This window comes from Ailuropoda melanoleuca, chromosome 14 (assembly GCF_002007445.2).
Source record: "Ailuropoda melanoleuca isolate Jingjing chromosome 14, ASM200744v2, whole genome shotgun sequence".
NCBI lineage: Eukaryota > Metazoa > Chordata > Mammalia > Carnivora > Ursidae > Ailuropoda > Ailuropoda melanoleuca.
This window is the reverse complement of record NC_048231.1, coordinates 88,179,666-88,201,830: the sequence shown is the minus strand read 5'-3', so window position 1 is coordinate 88,201,830 and position 22,165 is coordinate 88,179,666. Positions and strand designations below refer to the sequence as shown.

The following is a 22,165-nucleotide window of genomic DNA, read 5'->3' as shown; positions in this document are numbered from 1 at the left end:
GTAGGAAAGGAAGTGCACGTCTTTGGTCCGCTGAGACACGTATGTGGAGTTGTGAAGGAGCGTACCGTCTACCTCAGAGCTGCCTGCACCGTCTTTCTACCTACAGATCTCATTCCTTCTTCACCATCTCCCTAAGCTAAGACACGATGATTCACTTGGTACTTAAAACCCCCTATGTGTTGGTAAACACAAAATAACTACAAAATAAAGAAAAAATCATCAACCTTATACATCCTTGATTATAATTTAAATAAATTTTAAAACACAACTAATATTCCTGTTTTAGGACATCTTTTCCTGAAAAAAAAAATATTGCAAGAAATCAAAACTCAACTTTATGATTCTACCTAAAATAACCAAAACTCTATACTAATCCAAAAAGCAATGACAAACTTTTCAATATTTATCTTTAAACACTATGTTTGGTAAATACTTATAATCTTCCAATGACCAGATCACAACTTTAAAAATATTTTCTGCTAAAAGAAAAGGACACTAGATCAATTTATGAAGGGACAACCTAAGCATTGGACTCTTTGTATATCATTAACTCTAACTCAGCAAGACAGTCATTTGCTAAACATTTAGCAAATATCAAATTCTTAGCTTTTTATTAATCACTTAGGCTCTTTGACCTCCAGACACATTAGCTGATGCCCCTAAAATCACCAGCTAAACAAAAAGGTTATCAACCAGGCAGTCACTACTTGTTAAATTATCACAAAGTTAAAAGCAAGTCTGTCTTAATTGGTACATTTATTTATTTATTTTGCAAGAGAATAAAAGAGAGCCAGCAAGCATGAGCGGAGGGCAGAGGGAGAAGCAGACTCCCACTAAGCAGGGAGCCCAATGCAGGACTCGATTCCAGGACCCTGGGATCATGATCTGAGCACCGAAGGCACACGCTTAACCAAGTGAACCACCTGTACTTTGAATGTCAATTAAAAACAAGAGAATCTCTGTCATTAAGTCTATAAGTAAATTATTAAGTCTTACGTTATTTTCCAAGTACCAAACTTCCTTGTCTGTGTCTTTCTTCCTATTAGCCAGACACTAGCACCTGGGCTAGCCCCTTGTCTAGTTAGAAGCCCATTCCCTATGTAGCTGCACATGCCTACCAGGTACTTTTTTACTCACTAAAAATCATTTCTAAATGCAACTGGTCAAAAATAAATTTATTATATATCCACTTGAAGTTTTTTTCTTTAAAGATTTTATTTATTTGACAGAGAGAGTGAGTGCACAAGCAGGGGGAATGGCAGGCAGAAGTAGAGGGAGAAACAGGCTCCCCACTCGGTGGGAAGCCTGACATGGGCTCGATCCCAGGACCCTGAGATCATGACCTCAGCCAAAGCCAGGCACTTCACCAACTGAGCCACCCAGGTACCCCTCCACTTGAAGTTTTTAAAAAAGAAACCAGGGAATGCTCTCATACAAACATACAAGCTATAAAAAGTATGTATTAATGGAGATTCAAACAGAAAACATGATCGTATGTAAACCACTCCAAACTTTACTTCCAGTCATATTTATAATTTAAAATATATATTTCTCTAATATTTTATATAACAACAAAAATCGGGGATGAAATTTCTCATGTTTCACTATAGGGCATAACTACTAATGAAGTTAGGATGGGTTGTAACAGTGCTCTAACTCCCAAGTGCAATTATGAGGATATGTGTTTTCACTAAAATAGACTTAAGATTGGTTGTTTAAATAAACACAGAGGAACTGTTTGCAGTGATGTAGACAAGAAACTAACAACCAATTTGAAAAGATAGGCAAAGGCAGAAATAAAAAAGAAGAGAATGATTAAGAACCTAAACTTGAGAGCGCCTGGGTGGATCAGCTGGTTAAGCAGCCACTCTTGATTTCGGCTCTTGACTTCAGCTCAGGTCACGATCTCGGGGCCTGGGATTGAGCCCCACATCCGGCTCCACGCTCAGCAGGAAGTCTGCTTGAGGATTCTCCTTCCCTCTCCCTCTGCCCCTCCTGCCACTCCCACTCTCGCTCTCTCGCTCAAATAAATAAATCTTCAAAAATTAAAAAAACAAACAACAATTTTCAAGTTCAGCAGAAAAAAAAAGACAACTGGCACTAGGACTTCCTACAATACCATCCATATCAAATCAAACAAAATCTAGCTCTGGCAGAACACAGCAGATAAAATACACTATCAGGAAGATTAAGCAGAAAGGTCAAGGAAAATTCCTCGGGTTTTGAAATGAAACACCTTATAAACACTGCATCAGATACACAAGTAAAATGTAAAACCATAACCTGTGAAGCTGAATGGATTTTGATAAACATGAAACCTGTGTGTAAGACAACAGAGTGTGTATGTGCATGCATACATATGTGAAGGCTGGGAAATAGTGACTGTGCACACAAAGTTGGCTAATCACAAGAAAAAGTTCATGATTAACAAACAGTAAAAGAAATTATGAAGAAAAAATTATGGGTCTATTATTTATCAGTCCTAAAGCGTCCTCAAATGTCATATTCCTAAATTAAGTTTTTGATATCACTACACACCCATCAGTAAGAAAGCAATCTGCTTTCATAAAAGAATGTGCAAAATTTTCCAAAATCATTATCAGTGACTGTTATACTTTCCCTTTTCACAATAAGTGTTTATTTAAACAAACACTATTAACAAGTGCTGGTAAGTATTTTGCCTCTACTGAAGTATACATTCACTATCTTTCTGCTCAGATAGAGCTGAACATAATGAGATTGCAGAGTATCTTTGTGAATATTTAAACTACTTTAAAATGGAAAATTGAAACTCTGATAAACTGCTACTGTGTTTCAGAGACAAGCCATACTATATAGGAGCAAGTAACAGGAAAAAACAATAATATGCATCTTCTATTTCTACACCCAATAGTAAATAACTATAATTCTGCTTAAATATTATATATTAACATTATCTAGTTTTAAAATTGAAACGGTTTTGCTAATTCTTTCGTCACATTTTCTTTAAGTTAGATTCTATTCCTGATAGCAATATAACTCAGGGCTACCACAATAAAATTACCTTTTATGATCAACTTACACTACAGTTTTCAGGTGGAACTAGAAGCTGAGTAATCTCCCCACCATGCACACAGAAGATATGTTTCATTTCTCCAGAAAATATGTCCCAAATTATGACTGAAAAATCCACGCCGCCAGATATCAGATATCTTTGGTCATAACGAGCTGAGACCTGATGAGGATATAGCAAACATGTGACTTTGTTCCGATGACCGCGGAGTGTTCTGTGAGGTGGCCAACCTGTGAATGAGGTTTTGGATTTAAAATGGGAAAATTATAGTCTTACAAGATTTAAACAGATAAAAGCAAACATGAATTGTCAGAACAACTATAAATTTTATCATAGAAAAAACTTCTAATTTTGTCTTCTAAAATCCCCTGTCCAATACAGTAGCTGCCAGCCACACGAGGCTGCCACGCATGTGAAATGCAGCTAGTGCAGACTCACATGTGCTGTAAATAGAGGAGGGTTCAGAGATTTAGCACAAAAAAGTAATGTGACAGATCTCACTTGTAGTTTTTTATATTGATTGCAATTGATCTTATATTGTAAAATTGAAATTTTATTCAATTCTACAAGTTGAAATGAAAATAGTTTTGCTATACTGGGTTATATAAAAAACAGATTATTAAAATTAATTTCATCTGCTTCATTTTTACTTTATTAATGTGAATACAGAAAATCATATACTGTTATATATACGTATTTCTACTGGACAGCACTGTTCTAAAAGACTGGCGATGTTACTGATAATATGGTAATTACTTAGTAAGCTATAGAGATAACTAATAATAAATGAAACTATTAACATATACCAAGAGGTAAAATCAGATATTTCTCTACATACAGTCATTACTTGGTATATATTCCAATAATGGGTACTAAGCATTTCTTACCTGCACCGGCATTAAATTCTACCAACTCCTAGCACACTAACAACTAAGCCGATTCATTGTACTTGTTACAAACAAAGAGGGCAAACACTGTCAATATCATGGTTACAGAATTCTCGAAACACGTTAAACACTCGCAGATCTTCAGTATACCTCTTCGGAGCATGTGTTCCCCTTGCAGCAGCTGTACTATGGCTGTCTGTGTGGCAGGTACAATAATGATGCTTCCATCCTCACGGCCACAAACGAGTCGTCCATGTGCTGGTATGTACACACTTGCAGTGACTTTAAGAGGCTCATTACTATTGGGAATGACACTCAGCTGATCTATAATTCCAGCAGGACAAGGATTCAGTTTATCAAATGCCTCTTGCAAACTAATAGAAGTTGTCATTTTCAATTCTGTGGAGGTTTTGTTTTGTATTAAAAAAAAAAAATTTGTCCATGTTAGAAAAAAATTAAACATTAAAATAAATGTACTTAGTTGATTCAGTAATATATATCAGAAAATGATAACTGTCACAAACTATAATTCTAAGAAGAATAAAATGACATGTACATTATGATTTTATTATGCAGTGGTTAGTATTTAGGTTGCTAAATTAAAAGAATTAAGAAATTGCTGCACATGATTTATTACTATCTTCTTTACCTTCCTGTTTATCAGGTGTGTCTGATATGTTCCAAATATTCAATCTTCCTGAAGAATCACCTTGAATTAATAGTTTATGGAGGTGTTCTTTGAATCCACAAAAGAACCGAGTAACAGGAGGACAAATTAGCAACTGCCAAAAGAAAAATGTTCAAAATTTTTAGCTTTTTTTTTTTTTAAGGTAATCTCTACACCCAACTTGGGGCTTGAACTCATGATCCCAAGATCAAGAATTGCTTGCTCTACCAACTGAGCCAGCCAGGAGGCCCTTAGCTATTTTTTAATCAGCATATTTCAGGGGTGCCTGGGTGGCTCAGTCGTTAAGCGTCTGCCTTCGGCTCAGGGCGTGATCCCAGAGTCCTGCGATCGAGGCCCGCACCGGGCTCCCTGCTCTGCTGGGAGCCTGCTTCTTCCTCTCCCACTCCCCTTGCTGTGCTCCCTCTCTCGCTGGCTGTCTCTCTCTCTATCTATCAAATAAATAAATAAAATCTTTAAAAAAAAAATTCACGTATTAACATTTTTTCAGATAAGGATGTTTAGTACTTTGACTCAGAACCAGAGTTAAAAAAAACAAACAAACAAACATGTTTATGGCATGAGTCTTCAACAACATTTTAATGTAATTTTATAGCATTGATTACATGTCAACTAATATTCAAGTCCCATAAAATACAAACATGCAAAGAAATGAAAACTGCATTCATAGTCTTTCTCTAGAATTAGTATTTATATTCTTTTTCTCTATTTTAGAAAAACTGATTACTCACCACAACAATGCAATGTATTTAACTGTCTCCTATTAAATAACTAAAACAAAGATATACCACTCCTTCACCAAAAAGAAAAGTCTCCACTTTAAAGGTCAAAAGGGGAGAACTCACTAATCCTAGCTTTTTGCCCATTCCTGATTAGTCACTAAGAGCAGCGGCAAAATTAAACTACCAAGATTGTACAAGTAGAAGACTCCATTTTTTTTTTAAAGATTTTATTCATTTATCTGACAGAGAGAGAGACAGCCAGCGAGAGAAGGAACACGAGCAGGGGGAGTGGGAGAGGAAGAAGCAGGCTCCCAGTGGAAGAGCCCGATGTGGGGCTCGATCCCAGAACTCCGGGATCACGCCCTGAGCTGGAGGCAGATGCTTAACGACTGAGCCACCCAGGCGCCCCAGAAGACTCCATTTTTTTTTTAAGCAGTATATTTTCAACTAATAGCATGACATTTTACTTGGTCACATTTACAAAATCAATTTGAACTTAGCCTGATGTGTTAACTATAGACCACACTAGGATCAAAGGCCATTCATTAGTGTCTTGTGTATACTTTTTTTAAAACAAATTCTTTTTCTCCTTTTATGCCTTCAATGATACCACTTATTTGAAAATACTAAATAGGGGTGGGCTCATAAAATTAAAGTTTAGAATTTAAATTCACAAATACTTGAATATTAAAGCTTAGAATCCTATCCTGAAAAGCAGTAAAAAATAAATTTCAGTTTTGACAATCATAGTTAACAAATAATCTAATTACTGTATTTGGTGTTAGTTATTTCCTAAAATTCACTAGCCTATAGAAACTATATATATTAAGCATAATCAATTCTGTGATTTAACTTGAAGTCAGAAAATTACTGAATGCTGTAACTGATAAACAATATCTCTAACATGGAGAAGTTGCTACAGCAGCTATAATAACCAATATTCCATATTCCACAGTGTATCTCACACCATATAATAGATGTATCTTAACTTAAAACATATCAGACAGCTGGTATTTTTAAAAACATAATACGTACTTTGTTTTGCTTTGTTTTATCTATGTTTTTTATATAAGTCATTATCCCTTAGTTTACCTGGAAGTGACTGTTTGGTTAGAGAAAAGGAGGCATTCAAGTTAGGAAAATAAAGGATAGGTTATAGAGCATCTTAACTGTACAGAGGTGTATAAATTCTGTAAATTCAAAATATCTAAAAAAGAAATCCCGTCACATAAAGATGGAACAAAATGTTCAAAATGAAAAAGCTATACAAACCCAGAATATAAGTAAAGGAAACTTTACTTCCAAAACCAAAGCTTTGTCCTTAATGCCCAAAAAATACAGAGATGAAAACCTAGTACGAAGTGTCATTGCATTTCAATTCTAAATTGATATTAAGTAGGTTTTTAGAAATCAGGGTGTCTGCGTGGCTCAGTCGATTAAGCATCTGCCTTCGACTCCAGTCCTGGGATTGAGCCCCATGTCAGGCTCCCTGCTCCTCCCTCTCCCTCTGCTCCCCTGCTCCTGCTCTCTCTCACTCACACACTCTCAAATAGATACATAAAATCGTAGAAAGAAAGAAAGGAAAGAAAGGAAAGAAAGGAAGAAGAAAGAAAGAAAGAAAGAAAGAAAGAAAGAAAGAAAGAAAGAAAGAGAAAGAAAGAAAGAAAGAAAGAAAGAGGGGCGCCTGGGTGGCACAGCGGTTAAGCGTCTGCCTTCGGCTCAGGGCGTGATCCCGGCGTTGCGGGATCGAGCCCCACGTCAGGCTCTTCCGCTATGAGCCTGCTTCTTCCTTTCCCACTCCCCCTGCTTGTGTTCCCTCTCTCGCTGGCTGTCTCTATCTCTGTCAAATAAATAAATAAATAAATAAAATCTTTAAAAAAAAAAAAAAAAAGAAAGAAAGAAAGAAAGAAAGAAAGAAAGAAAGAAAGAAAGAAAGAAAGAAAAAAGAGATCATAATAAACTTTGGTTGTCATAGAGAGAAAATTTCTTTTATTCTTTATTTCTAATGCCTGATCATTTAAAACACTATATGATTTTGGGGAGACTGCAATGCCTTATCCAAGTAATGAACTAATACTAATGAGCAGTTTTCCACGATTATCTTTGCCCTCCCAAAATTATATCTGTCACTACTTTTACAATTGCATGATAGCGTAATTTACATCATCAATATTTTACCAAAAAGTCATTTCCACTACGTAATCAGGATAAGATCATCTGTATTCTTTGAGAAATATGAACACTAAAAGCATATATGATAAAGATATGCAAATTTTAGAACTGTGCTTACAACTGACCATGTCAAAATGTTTTATGACATTTAACACAATGCCCTGAATCTTTCAAATTCTTAGCTACCAAAAGACACTGATAAATGCAATTGTGAGAAATTTTCAATGTCACTATCAATTATAAATGATACCTGAAGAACTTTACCTCTTTATCTGCTCGATCCAAGAGGCTATGTTGTACAGGAGGAATTAAATTTTCAACTGCTTTCCCCACATCACTGCGGAATGAATCACTAGCTGGAAGGCAACTGAAAATGAGAAAAATATAACATTCAATTAAAATACTGGCATTAGGGGCGCCTGGGTGGCATAGCGGTTGAGCGTCTGCCTTCGGCTCAGGGGATGATCCCGGCATTCTGGGATCGAGCCCCACATCAGGCTCCTCCACTATGAGCCTGCTTCTTCCTCTCCCACTCCCCTGCTTGTGTTCCCTCTCTCGCTGGCTGTCTCTATCTCTGTCAAATAAATAAAATCTTAAAAAAAAAAATACTGGCATTAAATATTTTATCATACTATATGAGGAGGATTTTTGGACAATGGACAAAATATGGATTTTCAAATTACAGTTAATTTAATGTAGGCATTAAATTAATGTCATCAAAATACCCTACTTCAAATAAAGATCCACCTAATTTTTGTACTTATAAGTTAAACTGGAATTATAAAGCTAACTTAAGAAGTTCTGAAGTTTTTTACCTAAATCATTTATACTTTAAACATTTTTATACATTCGAGTTATACCCTGAATTCAGACCCTTGCTTCAATTAAAATCCTAACTTATTATTGATTAAATACCTGGCAGGTAGTTTGTAAATATAACTTTGCCCATTTTCAGTCCAAATGATTACTTTATCTGCTGATACAAAGTCACCTCCAGTCCACGTCTGTCCATTTTCACTAGGACCTGAACACAGCAAGGAATAGTCTCCAGCATCAAACACCTACAACGAACAAGAAATTTACAATCTAATTCATGTTGGTGTCATTTAAGTAAGATACAGTGACATTTAAACTAAAAACAAGGGGCGCTTGGATAGCTCATTCGGATAACCGTCTGCCTTCGGCTCAAGTCATGATTCCAGAGTCCTGGGATCCAGCCCCGGTCAGGCTCCCTGCTTGTCCGTCTCCCCCCTGCTTGTGCTCTCTCGTGCTCTCTCTCCCTCTCTCCAATAAATAAAAGCTTTAAAAAAAAAAACAGACTAAAAACAAAACTTCTGGAAATATATTTAACAAACTCAGGCCTTTAAAATTCCCTACCTCAAGTTAAAGACATTGTGTCAGTGAGCCCTGGGGCATAGCCACCTTTACCAGGGAAAACACAACTAGGTCCCCAGCTGTGTGCCTCTTGGCGGTCAGGCATATGACACGTGGAGCAGATGTGCTGCCTTACGTAGGCACAGGGAATCTTTAGCCTTTCTTATGTAAAGGGAGGAATGTTCCATCAAAGAATTCCTAGTCATAGGAAACCAGCCTCTAGAATGCATGGTTATTACTCCTGTTTTATTTCTATGTTCAATAACAATATTTCTAATACACTCAGACATCAGAACATCTCTTTATTAATATGGGAATTATCTTACTTAATTTCATCCAGGGGCTGAAGTACCATAAATACCAAATTAAAAGACTCAGTTTTATTATTTAATAATTCTCACGTATAAAAGACCCCCGTTCTCCCCCCCTAAAAAAGTCAAGTCCCTAAAATTTCATCAGCAGCACAGGCCATCTGGAGCTCTGCATCTGTAAGGCACATCAAAGTTAACAAAGTCCCTTTACATCATGATCTCATATGAGCCTCAGAAGGACTGCAGGAGGCAGGCATTGCTGTCCCATTTTACAGACAGCAAACTGACATAAATAAGGGTTACATCATGGGCTCAAGGTCACATGTCCAGTAGTGCTAGAGCTAGGACTAAAAACCCTGATCTCATAATTCCTAGAAGAATTTTTCTACCACCTTCAATAATTGGTAAAAGAGTATTCTACAGTGCTAAAAAATTCAATGGCTTAGAATTTCTATTTTAGTTTTCTTTAAATAAAAACCAATTAAACTGCTTATACAGCGCCTTTTTGTAATTAAAACAAATCTTAGCTGAATTTACCATGATTTGGCTATATTTATCATTTATTACATTAACACTACAACAATAGCCTATATGAATTCCAAAGGGTTAAAATATTCTTGAACCAAGCTCTTCCTTATAATTATCTTTGGAAGCCTGATAAACCAACCCCTTGAAGGGTAAAAATACAGCTTCGTATTTATGTAGTTACCTTACCCTCCAATATTTGGAGCACACAACCAAAAGTGACCTTTGTGTGAATGCACAAAAAGAAATGCTTTGGCAATTCTGACAATAAATCGGTTTGGATTCCTCCTCAAATATTGGCTCAGTATCCTGAAAAGAGAAAGATATGAAAACATCAGGAATGGTTTGGTTGTCAATTAAAATTATCATACAATGATAAAAAGAAATAAAATGGAAGAAAGACATCACTTGATATATTCATCATTTTAGCCTCTAACGTGAGAACCAAGGTAATAAAAAGCAGCAAAAATACACTCCAACCATATCCAGGGACAATGTCTTTGCTACAAAGCTATTCAAGATTAAAATGCTGATGAGAATCAGAGTGCCAACACTGTGGCAATAACAGATGATAAAAGTTTGAGTCAATCCTAAATTCTGTATCTATATGTCCTTCTACGTTTAAAAAAAAAAAAACTGATCAATTCCTCCAGGTCCTTCCCCAAATTCAGTGTGTAAAAATTCAGTAGCTGAAGAGATCAGCATCAATACCGTCAGAATATTGATCTGCCGTTTCTACTGACAGAGCTACAAGGAATTCAAGCCCAAAGAACAGAGAGAGAACTAAAATTGGCTTTATATACTTTTTGTGTTGGTTTGCTTTATTTTTTTCCCTCAAGCAAACTGTCTTTTAAATTTAATAGAGGCAACTGAGGAAAATCCCAGTTCTTCTGTGTTTCTCTACTTTATATCCTGTACAGTATGTTTCTCTGTTTCATATCCTCGACAGAGCAGATGTCTGCCATCAAAAATGAAAAACGTAATACACTTACAGAGACAGCATACTAGGGGATGTTCTAATGCTATGTCAATAAGGCTCTTGAAAAAGAATAGCTTTCTCCTGGCTCTTTAGGAAAAAAAGGGAGGGGCCTATTGCTAAAATTGAAGACTCTGTAAGAACAGAACATTTGTCTCACCTGCATGCCACTTATTTCAGAGGTAACAATCCACACCTTCAAGATGCCCGTCACTGAGAGTGCGACCACAGTGTCCTCTAAGTCGAGAGGGACCAAGAACCCAAGATTACAAACATAATACGCTTTCTTTCTATATAGTAACATTAATGAAATTAAGTAATAATGCTTTTCAATTGGCGTAAAAGCGTAATTCTCTACTTCATGAAATAGAAGCCAGATTTTGAAACACAACAGGCCACAAATTTGAAATTGAAGGAAAAGTTGTTTGCAGCTACTTGAATTTTTTTATATCTAATCAACCAGTTTTTAATAATTTCAAATGTTCCTGATCACTATGATTATTTGATGATTTAACAAAGAATTTTTATTCTTCAAAATTCACAACTTTTAATTATTTATCAAGGATGAGCACACTCACTTTATTTTATTGAAGACACTCATTTTCCCACTGTCCCACCTACTTTGCCTGCCTTCTACATTTTATGGCACATTACACCCTCTATAGACTGTGATCAGGAGAAGACATGATCTAAAAATGAAATGCATAAGCTGTAGGTAAGCAAGCAGTCACAGCGCCATGGTAACGTACATGAAACTCTGAGAGCAGAGACTAGGAGCAGTCTCGTGCGGGTTCCAGAGTGAAGGAGATATCCGTGAAAATCTCATTCTCTTCACTAACTAACGGATAAACTGTGGATAACTTAACTAACCTTAGATTCAATTTGCTTATCTGTAAGCAAATACAGATGAGTAACACTGGTACTGGGCTGCTATGAGAATTAAGACACACCACAGGTACAGCACTCAGCTGTCAATCAAGATGGGTTATTACTATTATTAAAATGAACCTTTTGCTGTCCTTAAGTAAAAACCTCATCGTATTACACGGTTCTCCAGGCAACGTAAAGCACTGGAATGCAGTGATTACAAGTCATGACCCTGTATGGAGACACTAACAACTGCTCACAACCCTGTAAATTTATAGTAAAAGTGGAACATACCAATATAGCTAAAATTCTCAAATATCCAAAGACTAGAATATGGTAAGTGCAGATTAAAAGTTACATATGCTTGCAAGATTATAAACTGATAACATTTAGAATTGCATGCACAGCACAAAAGTTTTCATCAGTGACATTCTATCCTATTCCGACCACAGTACATCTGCATCTCACGTGGAAACAGCATAAAAATTCAAAACGTGCAAACTGCTTGTCACAAATATAGCCCTTTTTAAAAGAAAACATTGATTGTAACTAAGATTATAGGTGAATATACTAATAATGAGTTCCCTATTGCCTGGAAAATGAAGTTGAACGTCTTTTTCACTGCTATGCTCTTGAATAAAGCAGTAATTCTCTAATAGGCATTAAAAAGCCTCTACTTGAGAAGGTCCCAGATTAAAGAAGCCTGTTCAATTTTATTTCACTGAACAACTCCCAAATACATTTGACCACAGAACCCTCTTTTTTCACTAATACCTATTAACAAACTTCAGAACCAATACTCTGCAGATGAGCCCTTGGGAAATGCTGCAAACCCATCCACTCTGTTTCCACAGCCACTGCTGGACTTCAGACCTGCACCACTCTCGGCTGGGGTATTAAAATCATCTCCCATCTAAACCATTCTCAACAACGCCACCAAAGTGATGCTTAAAACACAAATCCCAGGGTGCTGGTGGCTCAGTTTGTTGAGTGTCTGCCTTCGGCTCAGGTAATGATCTTAAGGTCCTGGAATTGGGTCCCGCATCGGGCTCCCTGCTCAGCAAGGAACCTGCTTCTCCCTCTCCCTCTGTCCCTCCTCACCCCCACTCATGGTTGTGCTCTCTCTTTCAAATAAATAAATAAAATCTTTTAAAAATAAAAAAATAAAATAAAACATAAGTCCCTTCAAGCATTCTTATCAGAGACTGTCCAACATCTATAGCAAGGGCCAGCAAGCCACAGCTCATGGATCAAATCCAACCCACTGTCTGTTTTTTGTAAATAACATTTTATCAGAACACAGGCTCATTCACTTCAGTACTATGTGTTTTTGTGCTACATTGGCAGAACGTAGTAGCTGAAACATAGATCACGTGGGCTGTAAAACCTAAAATATTTAGGATGTGGTCCTTTACAGTACAAGTCTACCAACTCCTGATCTACAGGACGAAACCAAAGTTCCCTAGCTAGCACACAAGACCCTTTCTGATCTACCTTCCACCCCCTGTGCCAACCACAGAAGCCCCCACTCTTTCCCTCAAACTTCTTATTTATGTTTTATGCTTATGAAATATACCATATATGATACAGAACTCTACAGTAAACTACCCATTATGTCAGGGGGGTGAAGTCCCTAAAGGGCACCACACACTGACCTTGTGTTCGGTGGGATCGGATAATACTCATGGAGCTAATCCAGTCTGGAGAGATCTTTGATACTAAGGAGTATAACACCTCAAGGCTGGTGGCATCCACAACGAGGATTTCAGGATAGTGGCCATGGCATAAAAGCCTTCCTTCTCTCTGATTTCCAACAGAAAACTGGTAGAACTAAAAGGAAAAAGTTTTAAATGTTCTCCTTTACTTCTGAGACTCAATTCGCAAGCACTTCATCAAGCTTATGATGGCACTCGATTTCTCCAGGAATATTTCCAGACAGGTACTATCTGGCGACCTATTATAGGTGTCTACGTATATATACACACATTCATCAAGTTACATTAATATTTAAAAATATTTAACAAAAATTATTCTTTTCCTAACATCCTTCCTTTTGAATTATTTTGGAGCAGAAGTCACAGTAATTCTTCATTTTTAATCCTCCTATAGCATCTAAAACAGGACTGTTGAATGAATTCATAAAACACCTCAACAAAATCAGCTTCATAAATCAAAGCAAAAGGAATCTTTTCACAAAGCAAAGCAAAAAATATGAATTTTAGATGAATGAGAATAGCTGGGTATAGGCTTATAATTATTAGTTATGACCAAATGAAATTTAGAAGATGACTGCTATTCAACCATGTTATAATCAGCAGTAAATTCTGATTAATCTAAGTGTGTTATTTCAGACTAAAGTATGAGACAAACCATGTAAACTTACACTTTGTGAAAGAAAAATAGAGGATGAACCAATACAATCATGATCTACATGTTACTCATCCCAAGAATAACTCAAAAGGAAAAGATGGGTTTCCATCAACCAAAGAGCAGAAGAAGAATAACTATCAAAACAAGATTAACAACTTCTCAAAGGTCCTGTCTCCCGCTAGCTTCAAAAAAAAAAAAAAAAGTGACTTTCCTAGTGCAATGATTTTCTTAGAGGATTACTCGAAGGTGAAGACATCTAATAACCAGAGAACTACTTCCAAAGGATTGGACCTTACACGAATCACATGACGGCAAGCTAGACTGAGCAAAGGGCAATGCTGTAGCCACTCCACAACTGGGAAATTAACTAAGGACTGCTCCCACACTCATCAGCCCTGTTCTCAGGCTCAACACTGCATGTGAAGGAATACGATTTTCTCTCAACTATGGGGTACCCTGTATAAGAAGGAGTACAACTTCTTAAACACTGAGCACAGAGCACATTAACTAAGCACATTAACTAAGGGCAAGGTAGCACCACTAAGACTCCAAGAGGGGAGTCTAATAAAACACAATCACAGAGGGCATCTCTAGATCTTAGAAGGTTGATCCAAAAAACAGGACACACAACCTGGAGGTCCCAGGGACTGCCAGGCACTCTCATATGATTACGTGACCGTAGGCAGCCCTGACCCATCTAAGGGGAGAGGGCTGAGGAGGAAAAGATGGGTGCAGAGAAGCAATATCTGTCAGTACCCACCTGACACCAGCCAGGAGAGACACGTGCACAACAGTCAGTGGAGAAGAGCTCTCTCCTGGGGGCAGGGATATTTTATTAGCCTTGCCTGATAAATGCCTCCCACCTTTTGCTTTGAAGTTATACTCCCAAATAATCTTCTGACCACTAAATTTAGCTCCTTAGACACTTTCATACTAGCAAAGAAAGTCTCCTGAATGGAGAAACAATTTTTCCAAATATCAAAAAGGGATCTCCCATGTGATAATTTAGTAAGTTGGCATCTCCTTGCGATTTCAGTAAGTGCCAGTGTGACCAAGGTTTATCATTTCCGCTTATACAAACAACTCACTCTTGGACCTGAGAGAGTGAAGATCACACAGGAAACAACTGTCCCACACTAGTGAACTTGTCAAAGAGCATCTTCTACTTAGAGATGTTTGCCAAGTTAAATGCAGGACCTAATACAGGATCTGAGAAAGAACAGGCACTAAAAGTAAGTTGAATAAACAAAGAGAATTTTTCCTAAAATGTAAACCAAAAGTTTTTAAATCATGGAATTATACAACAGTCAAAATGTTTATATCCAATGAGTTCGAGACATTAAATAATCTATAAAGTCACTAACCATATATCATTCATTATCCATTTTCTCTCTATAAACCTTGATGATTCATCATATGATAAAAAATAAGTAACATATGCCCTTAAATAAAAAGCTTACACTCTAACAACACCAAAGAAGCAATTTTTAAAAGGCCTTTGTGAGGATAAGAAACAGTAAAAAAAAAAAAAAAAAAAAAAAACTTGATTACACGAATCATCACCTCACCTTGAAACATTTTCCACTGCTTTTCTAATTTGTGTTGGCACAAGTTTTCTTTTCCAAAAAGTAACTGTATTTGTTTGTGGGAGGCAGTATGATGTAACCGAAAGAATAGAAAGATAAACCTGATTGGGATGCTGGCGCCAGGAATCACTCACTGTGAGACTGGGAAAAGTCATTTAATCACTCTGGGTCTCAGCTTCTTTATATGTAAAATAGCATACTCCTATCTCATTTGTAAGGATGTGGGGAGAACTAAATGAAACACCATAAAAGAAATGACTATACAATATGTGCTCAGTAAAAGTTAGTTCTCTTCTCTTCCCTCTCCTGCCCCATTGAGAACATAAATCATATTTTCAATGGACTTGTGATTTTCCCAATATTCAACAGAGTAAATGATGCATAAATTGAAGCACAAAATAACTTGACAATTATGAAAAAGTAAGAAAGAATACCAGAAATAGAAATCAGAAACTATAAATTCCTATGTCAATTCTTGTATAAGGCAGACATATGAAATAGTCATTTCTTCAACAGTTAGAAAGTCAAAAGAAACGTACCCAAGGACCAACTGCACAAGTAATAAGCAGGATATGATCTGTAAAGTGGGTCAATCTGTGTTAAGCGTGAATGGAATCATAAAGGCTTTAGCATGAGAGAATTCATTATGTAGGATCTAGAGGACTGACCCAACTAGTAAAGGGGCTCTCACTTGGGTAATCAGGATGGCCAGAAAGAACAGAAGTGGCAGTGGTAACTGGCTAACCCTCCACCTTTCCCCATTAGTCACCTCTACTTAATATGCCCTCATTGTACCATCCAATGAGGAATACTTTTACTACCCCAATTGTAGTCTTCTTGTCCTGTTACTCATCTCCACCCATTTTTCATACAAAACTTTAGGCTCAATGTTTAAAAAACATTTAACTGTATACCTGCAATAAGTTGTGCTGACTTGGACCATTATGGATATAGATACTAACCTGTATGCCTGTATGTGTGCAGGCTAATTTTGTAAACTCAATACATCTGCCATCATTCACGTCCCAGAGACACATTTCTCTATAAAACAAAAATAATAGCTAACTTTAAATCTGATTTGTAAAAGCACCATCAAACTTTGTCACAGTACTTTAAAATTAATCTTTCATTAAAACTGATATATTTCAAGGAAAAGTAGTATATAATCATTATGCTGTTTGGAAAAATTCTGGTCCTCACTCACCATCCCAACCTCCCCAGCCCCACCTAGAACCACATTCTTTCTGAGCATATGGTGGGGCTGCATTTCCTGGCTCCCTTCTGGTTGTTAAAGTCTTGTGAGTAGTTCTGGCCACAACCGATGCAAGGGCCCCAAGAACTTTCTTTCTCCTCTGCCTCCATTCTAAACAGCAACAGCTTCTGTCAGTGGTTGCTCCCTTCACCCTCAATCTCAAAGTAAGGATGATAGTGAAGCGGAGCCCCAAATGATATACCAGGGTCAAGTGACAAAAACAAGAAATAAACTTTTAATTTAAACCACCGGGATTTTCCATTAGTTATCAGCATAGCTAGAAAATTTAGCACAACACAAAGTCAACTGAATTAAGTCAACTTAATTCCAAACCTTTGCAAATTAAATGTAACATTCCAATTTTGATTCAGTATTTATTGCATACATTTTATCAAGTGCATAACAAAAAAGGCTTCTATCTCAAACTGAAGATATGACATTCAAAGTTAGAAATATCAATTTGTCTTTGTCTTTTAAAGAAACAAACTTTATTTAACAGAAGACATTAATAAAATGCAGTGATGCTAATATTCTCAAGGGTTTCTTCAAAATGCCTTTTCTTATATCTCACATGGTATGAAACAATTTTTCAAAGGATGTTCAATCTTATTTAGAATATGCATGCTAATATGAATTATCCTCTAATTGACCAAAAGGGATTATATTTTAACCTGATACTGCCTCTTCTTGTTACAGTTACATAAGGTTCTTTTCAAGTTCATAAATTATGGGGGGCTAATGGGAGGGAAGAACTTCTTAAATAATTCTCTTCCAGGTCCCCACCTCCCTTCAGTAACATATTATATATATAATTTTCTAAGCACCAGAAAAGTTTAAAAACTCCTCACTCTGAACCCTATGACTATTACCTACGATTTCTCTCTCTCTAAAAACAAGTTATATTCTAGGACTCAGGAATATATAATTACATTAGTGTATTAACATACATGAATACAACTATATGAACTTTGCATGGCTTCATCTTCCAAATTTATGCTAGCCTAGCCATCATTCAGTTGTTTGCCTAACTCCATAAAAATACCATGGAGATTAGTAATCAAGCTTTAACTTATAAGGTATTCTGAATTTCTCAAAAGCAAGGCAAAAATATACTCATAAATTATGATAAAAGTATTACAGAAATCATTAATAAAGATAAAATTCACACTTATAAAACCATATTCCAAATATCTTTAAATTCAGACAATTGAAGCATTCATTTAAAAAATACTTCAAAAGAAAAAAAATTCCCTATTCACTAATACACTGGTACTATTTGCAATAAAAACCTAAGAGGAAAAAAGTGAATATGAAAATACTTGCCCACTTTCAGATGCACTCACAATATACTGTTTGTCACTAGAAGCACAAGCTTTAGACAAACAGGTGATTGAGGCTGTGTGACCAAACAACAGTGCTCGAGGATTAACCTAGAAATACATAAATATGTTGATTTAAGTACCAAATTTTTAAAAATTAATTTTTAGGAATCCTGTTAAATATTCAATATAAATATACAGATACGGATTTGAGAAGAATTGCTCAGAACACGAAAACCTGAGAGTAACACCACAGTGAACCCCACCTATTTAATGCTCATAATCACCCCACCAGGTAGTTCTGAAGTCAAAATTGGAACCAACAGATAACATTGTTTGCCCAACACATACAGAGAGTGACAGAGCTAGAGGTCAAACGAGGGCAGTCTTAAGCACTAAACTAGTGTGTACTGAAGAATCAGTTTAAGAATGTGAGTTAGTAATAAAATAATTTAACCCTACTCATTTTTTAAATAATATGCTCATTGACCTGAAAACATATTTAGAGTCTCTAGATTAAGAAATTCAAAACTCAAAAACATAGAGGACGGGCACCCTCCCAAATGCTGATAGCAACATTAACTATCAGAAACGAAGAATGATCTTCACAGACCAACGATTTAGTGACACAGTGCCTTACAGAAAGAATAGCTTAATAACCACTATTCTAAAATAGTCTGGCAATCAGCCCCCAAATTTATCTACTTTGTACCAATTGGCATGTTATTACTTCAAGTTACTTCAGGGCCTTAGGTTATTTCAGGATATATTTTTCAATTAAATATTTAATACGTACAAGTACATTTATAATATATGTATAAGATATAAAGAATACATTTACTAGCCACATACTCAATACCCAGTTAAAAGAACAGAATATAACAAAGTTCCATTGTACCCATCCTGGTGTCCATTTTGCAAATAATTTATCCTAATTTATTAGTAAAGCTAAATTATTCAGAATTAAATATTCCACAGGAAGAGTACCAATATTGTTCTACAGTTCTGGTACGTAACAACTGAAGAGATTTTCCAAATAAAATTCATTCTAGTCATCTTTTGTATAATTACAATTAAGAGAAAATTTCAATCTTTTTTTGCTTAGTTATATAACATGCACTTTTTCCCCCAAAGGCTAAATTTCTATTTTAGTTACCTAAGAATCAACCATTGTTTATAGTTAGAATGGGCCTAGAAAGTTTTCCCATACAACCAAAATTTTCTCATACATCCAACCCCACCTCCATATAAAGATTCAGTAGTCTTCCACTAAAAATTATGCTCTTGGGTCAATTATTTAATTTCTCCCAAGAAAATCAGCTTTACCAATAGTTTCGTTTTAAATGTACATGGCTTTGATGGAAAATATCACTTTAAGCCATACCAAGTAACTAGAACTAGACTACTCCCACCATAATCTAGAAAAATAAAAATTTTTGAATGAAGCATAAACATCACATGATCATCTTAATAGAGGCAATAAAACTTTTGACAAAATTCAATATCCTTTCATAATTAAAACTCTTAACAAAATGAATATAGAAGGATTGTACCTCAACTTTATAAAAGCTATAAATGACAGCTCACAGCTAACATCATACTCAACAGTGAAAAGCTAAAAGTCTTTCCTCTAAGATCAGGAACAAGACAAGAATATTCATGCTTGCTACCGCTCTTCAACATAGTACCAAAAGTCTTAGCCAGAGCAACTAGGCAAGAAAAATAAAAGGCATCCAAATCAGAAAGAAAGAAGTAAAATTTTCTGTTTGCAGATGACATGATCCTATATATCTTAAAGACTCCACAAAAGACTGCTAGAACTAATTAACAAATTGGGTAAAGTTGCAGGATACAAAATAAACATACAAAAATCAGTTGCATTTCTATACACTAACAACAAAATAGCTAAAAGAGAAATTAAGAAAGTAATCACATTTACAATAGAATCAAAAAGAATAAAATATGCTTGACCCTTGAACAAGTAGAATTCTAGAAAAATCTAGAAAAAGACTACTGGAACCAAAAGTGAATATAGCACAGTCACAGTACACAAGTCAAAATACCAAAAAGCAATGGTTTTTCTAAATATTGACAGTGAATATTTGTAAAATAAAACTAGAATATATGGCTCTGCCGCCATTATCAGATAAAAGCAACAAAAAAATCGTATAAATGAAACTATATTTTTGACTATATCTTCATTAAGTACAAAGTTAGCTAAAAATAGAAGTTTAATATTTTCATATATCAACATGTTTAATGAACACAAATGTATTCGATTCATTAAATAGAAGTTTTTTAGAGTTAAAGAAAGAAAGAAAAAGATGGCTTTAAGAAATTGCTCTGAATGACCACATATATCAAAGACAATAACCAAGCCAACTTTTATTTAGCTTTCTTTTCCCTTGGATAAAGTAGTCCAATTCCCTTAATAGCTTTCAAAAGATCTATTTCTCTCCTAGCCCCATTCCCACTCCCCCAACACTTCTCACTCCCCCAGTCACTTTTATCCCTCTTACTTGAACTTAAATAAATGTAACATTCTAGTAAAACCTATGCAACAAAATTAGTGAAAGAATTGTTTCTAAGCTCTCATAAGTGAGTCTTATTGCTTGTAATCATTCCAGTAAAATGTGATGTGGTATTTTTTCTCTTCACAACTACACTGATGATTTGTATTAAGTTCACTATCAATCCTGAAGGCATTACATTTTATGACACTTCCCAGTTATTTTTCCACATGTAGCCTAGCCTTTACATGTCATTCAAGAGTGTATTTTTCCAGTTTTAGCTGTTCCATGACTAGGTGTATACCTAAGAGCAACAAACACATATGTCCACACAAAGACTCATAAACAAATACGCACAGCAGAGTTATTCCGTATGGCCAAAGTGCAAACAACCCAAATGCCCATTAACTGATAAATTAAATTTAGTATACTCATACAATGGAACATTATTTGGCCATTTAAAAAAAATGAAGTATTGATACATGCTACAATACAGATGAACTCTGAAAATATTATAGTAAGTGAAAAAAGGAAGTCACAAAAAACCCACATATCATTCCATGCATATGAAATGCCCAGAACAGCCAAACCTACAGAGGAATTATACTTGGGATATGGGATATTTATCAAACCAAATTAACATCCTTACATATACTGCACATTAAAAAAAAGAGATAGAAAACAGATTACTGGTTGCCTTGGGAGGAAATGGAGGTATTGGGAATGACAGCTAAAGAGTACAGGGTGTGTTTCTGAGGTAATGAAAATGTTATAAAATTGACTGTGGTAATGTACACTTTATTTTTTAAATTCAATTGATTTAAACTAAAAACAAAAAACAAAAACATTTCACCCATTTCTCCCACCCTCACCCCCACCTCTGAAAACCACCAATCTGCTCACTATGAGCTTCATTTTATATGTATATGTATATACACACACACACATACATATATATAGAGATTCTACATATAAGAGAGATCATACAGTATTTGTCTTTCTCTATCTGACTTATTTCACTTAGCATGATGCCCTTTGAGGTCCATCCATGTCCCAAATGGCAGGATTTCATTCTTTTTTATGGCTGAATAATATTCCATTGTACGTATGTATGCATGTATGTATATAAATACACACACACACACACATATATATATACACCACAATTTCTTTAAATGAGTAAACTGTATGGTATGTGAATTACCTCAAGAAGGCTGTAACAAAAACAAGAAAAATTACTTAAAAAAATCAACTTGCTTACCCTATATTCCATGCAAGCTACCACCCCATTTTCTCTATTACCCTTTAGAGAAAAATCCCTGGGGAAAATTGCCAGAAAGGGCGATTAAAAATATGGGGGGGAGAGAGAATAAATCCTGAGGTGTTATATTAGAACTGGAGGTATTAGTGTGAACTGTGTGTGTTGTCTGTGTGTGTGCGTTCCCAACTCCTATTTCCCTAGTCTGTCCGCTGTGAAGGCTTAGGAGCACAACACACTGAGCTCTCCACAGAGGAAAGAATGGCCATAAATACAATCAAATTTATGCTTTGTAAAAA

At 35.8% G+C, this 22,165-nt stretch overlaps 1 protein-coding gene across 4 annotated transcripts in view; it reads right to left on the bottom strand.

Moving 5' to 3' along the window:
* Positions 1-22,165, bottom strand: part of WDR7 (WD repeat domain 7) — a 339,096-nt gene that overhangs the window by 293,248 nt on the left and 23,683 nt on the right. For 3 of the 4 annotated variants that reach the window (XM_019800741.2, XM_011226266.3, XM_034643188.1), the window contains 10 exons: positions 18,103-18,209; positions 16,490-16,568; positions 13,227-13,401; positions 10,865-10,941; positions 9,918-10,037; positions 8,434-8,579; positions 7,783-7,885; positions 4,589-4,721; positions 4,090-4,338; positions 3,062-3,282 (listed from right to left, as the gene is read on the bottom strand). In XM_019800741.2, coding sequence (XP_019656300.1) covers positions 3,062-3,282; positions 4,090-4,338; positions 4,589-4,721; positions 7,783-7,885; positions 8,434-8,579; positions 9,918-10,037; positions 10,865-10,941; positions 13,227-13,401; positions 16,490-16,568; positions 18,103-18,209 — 1,410 coding nt within the window. The remainder of the gene's footprint in view (positions 1-3,061; positions 3,283-4,089; positions 4,339-4,588; positions 4,722-7,782; positions 7,886-8,433; positions 8,580-9,917; positions 10,038-10,864; positions 10,942-13,226; positions 13,402-16,489; positions 16,569-18,102; positions 18,210-22,165) is intronic. The other variant, XM_034643189.1, reaches the window with a different exon arrangement.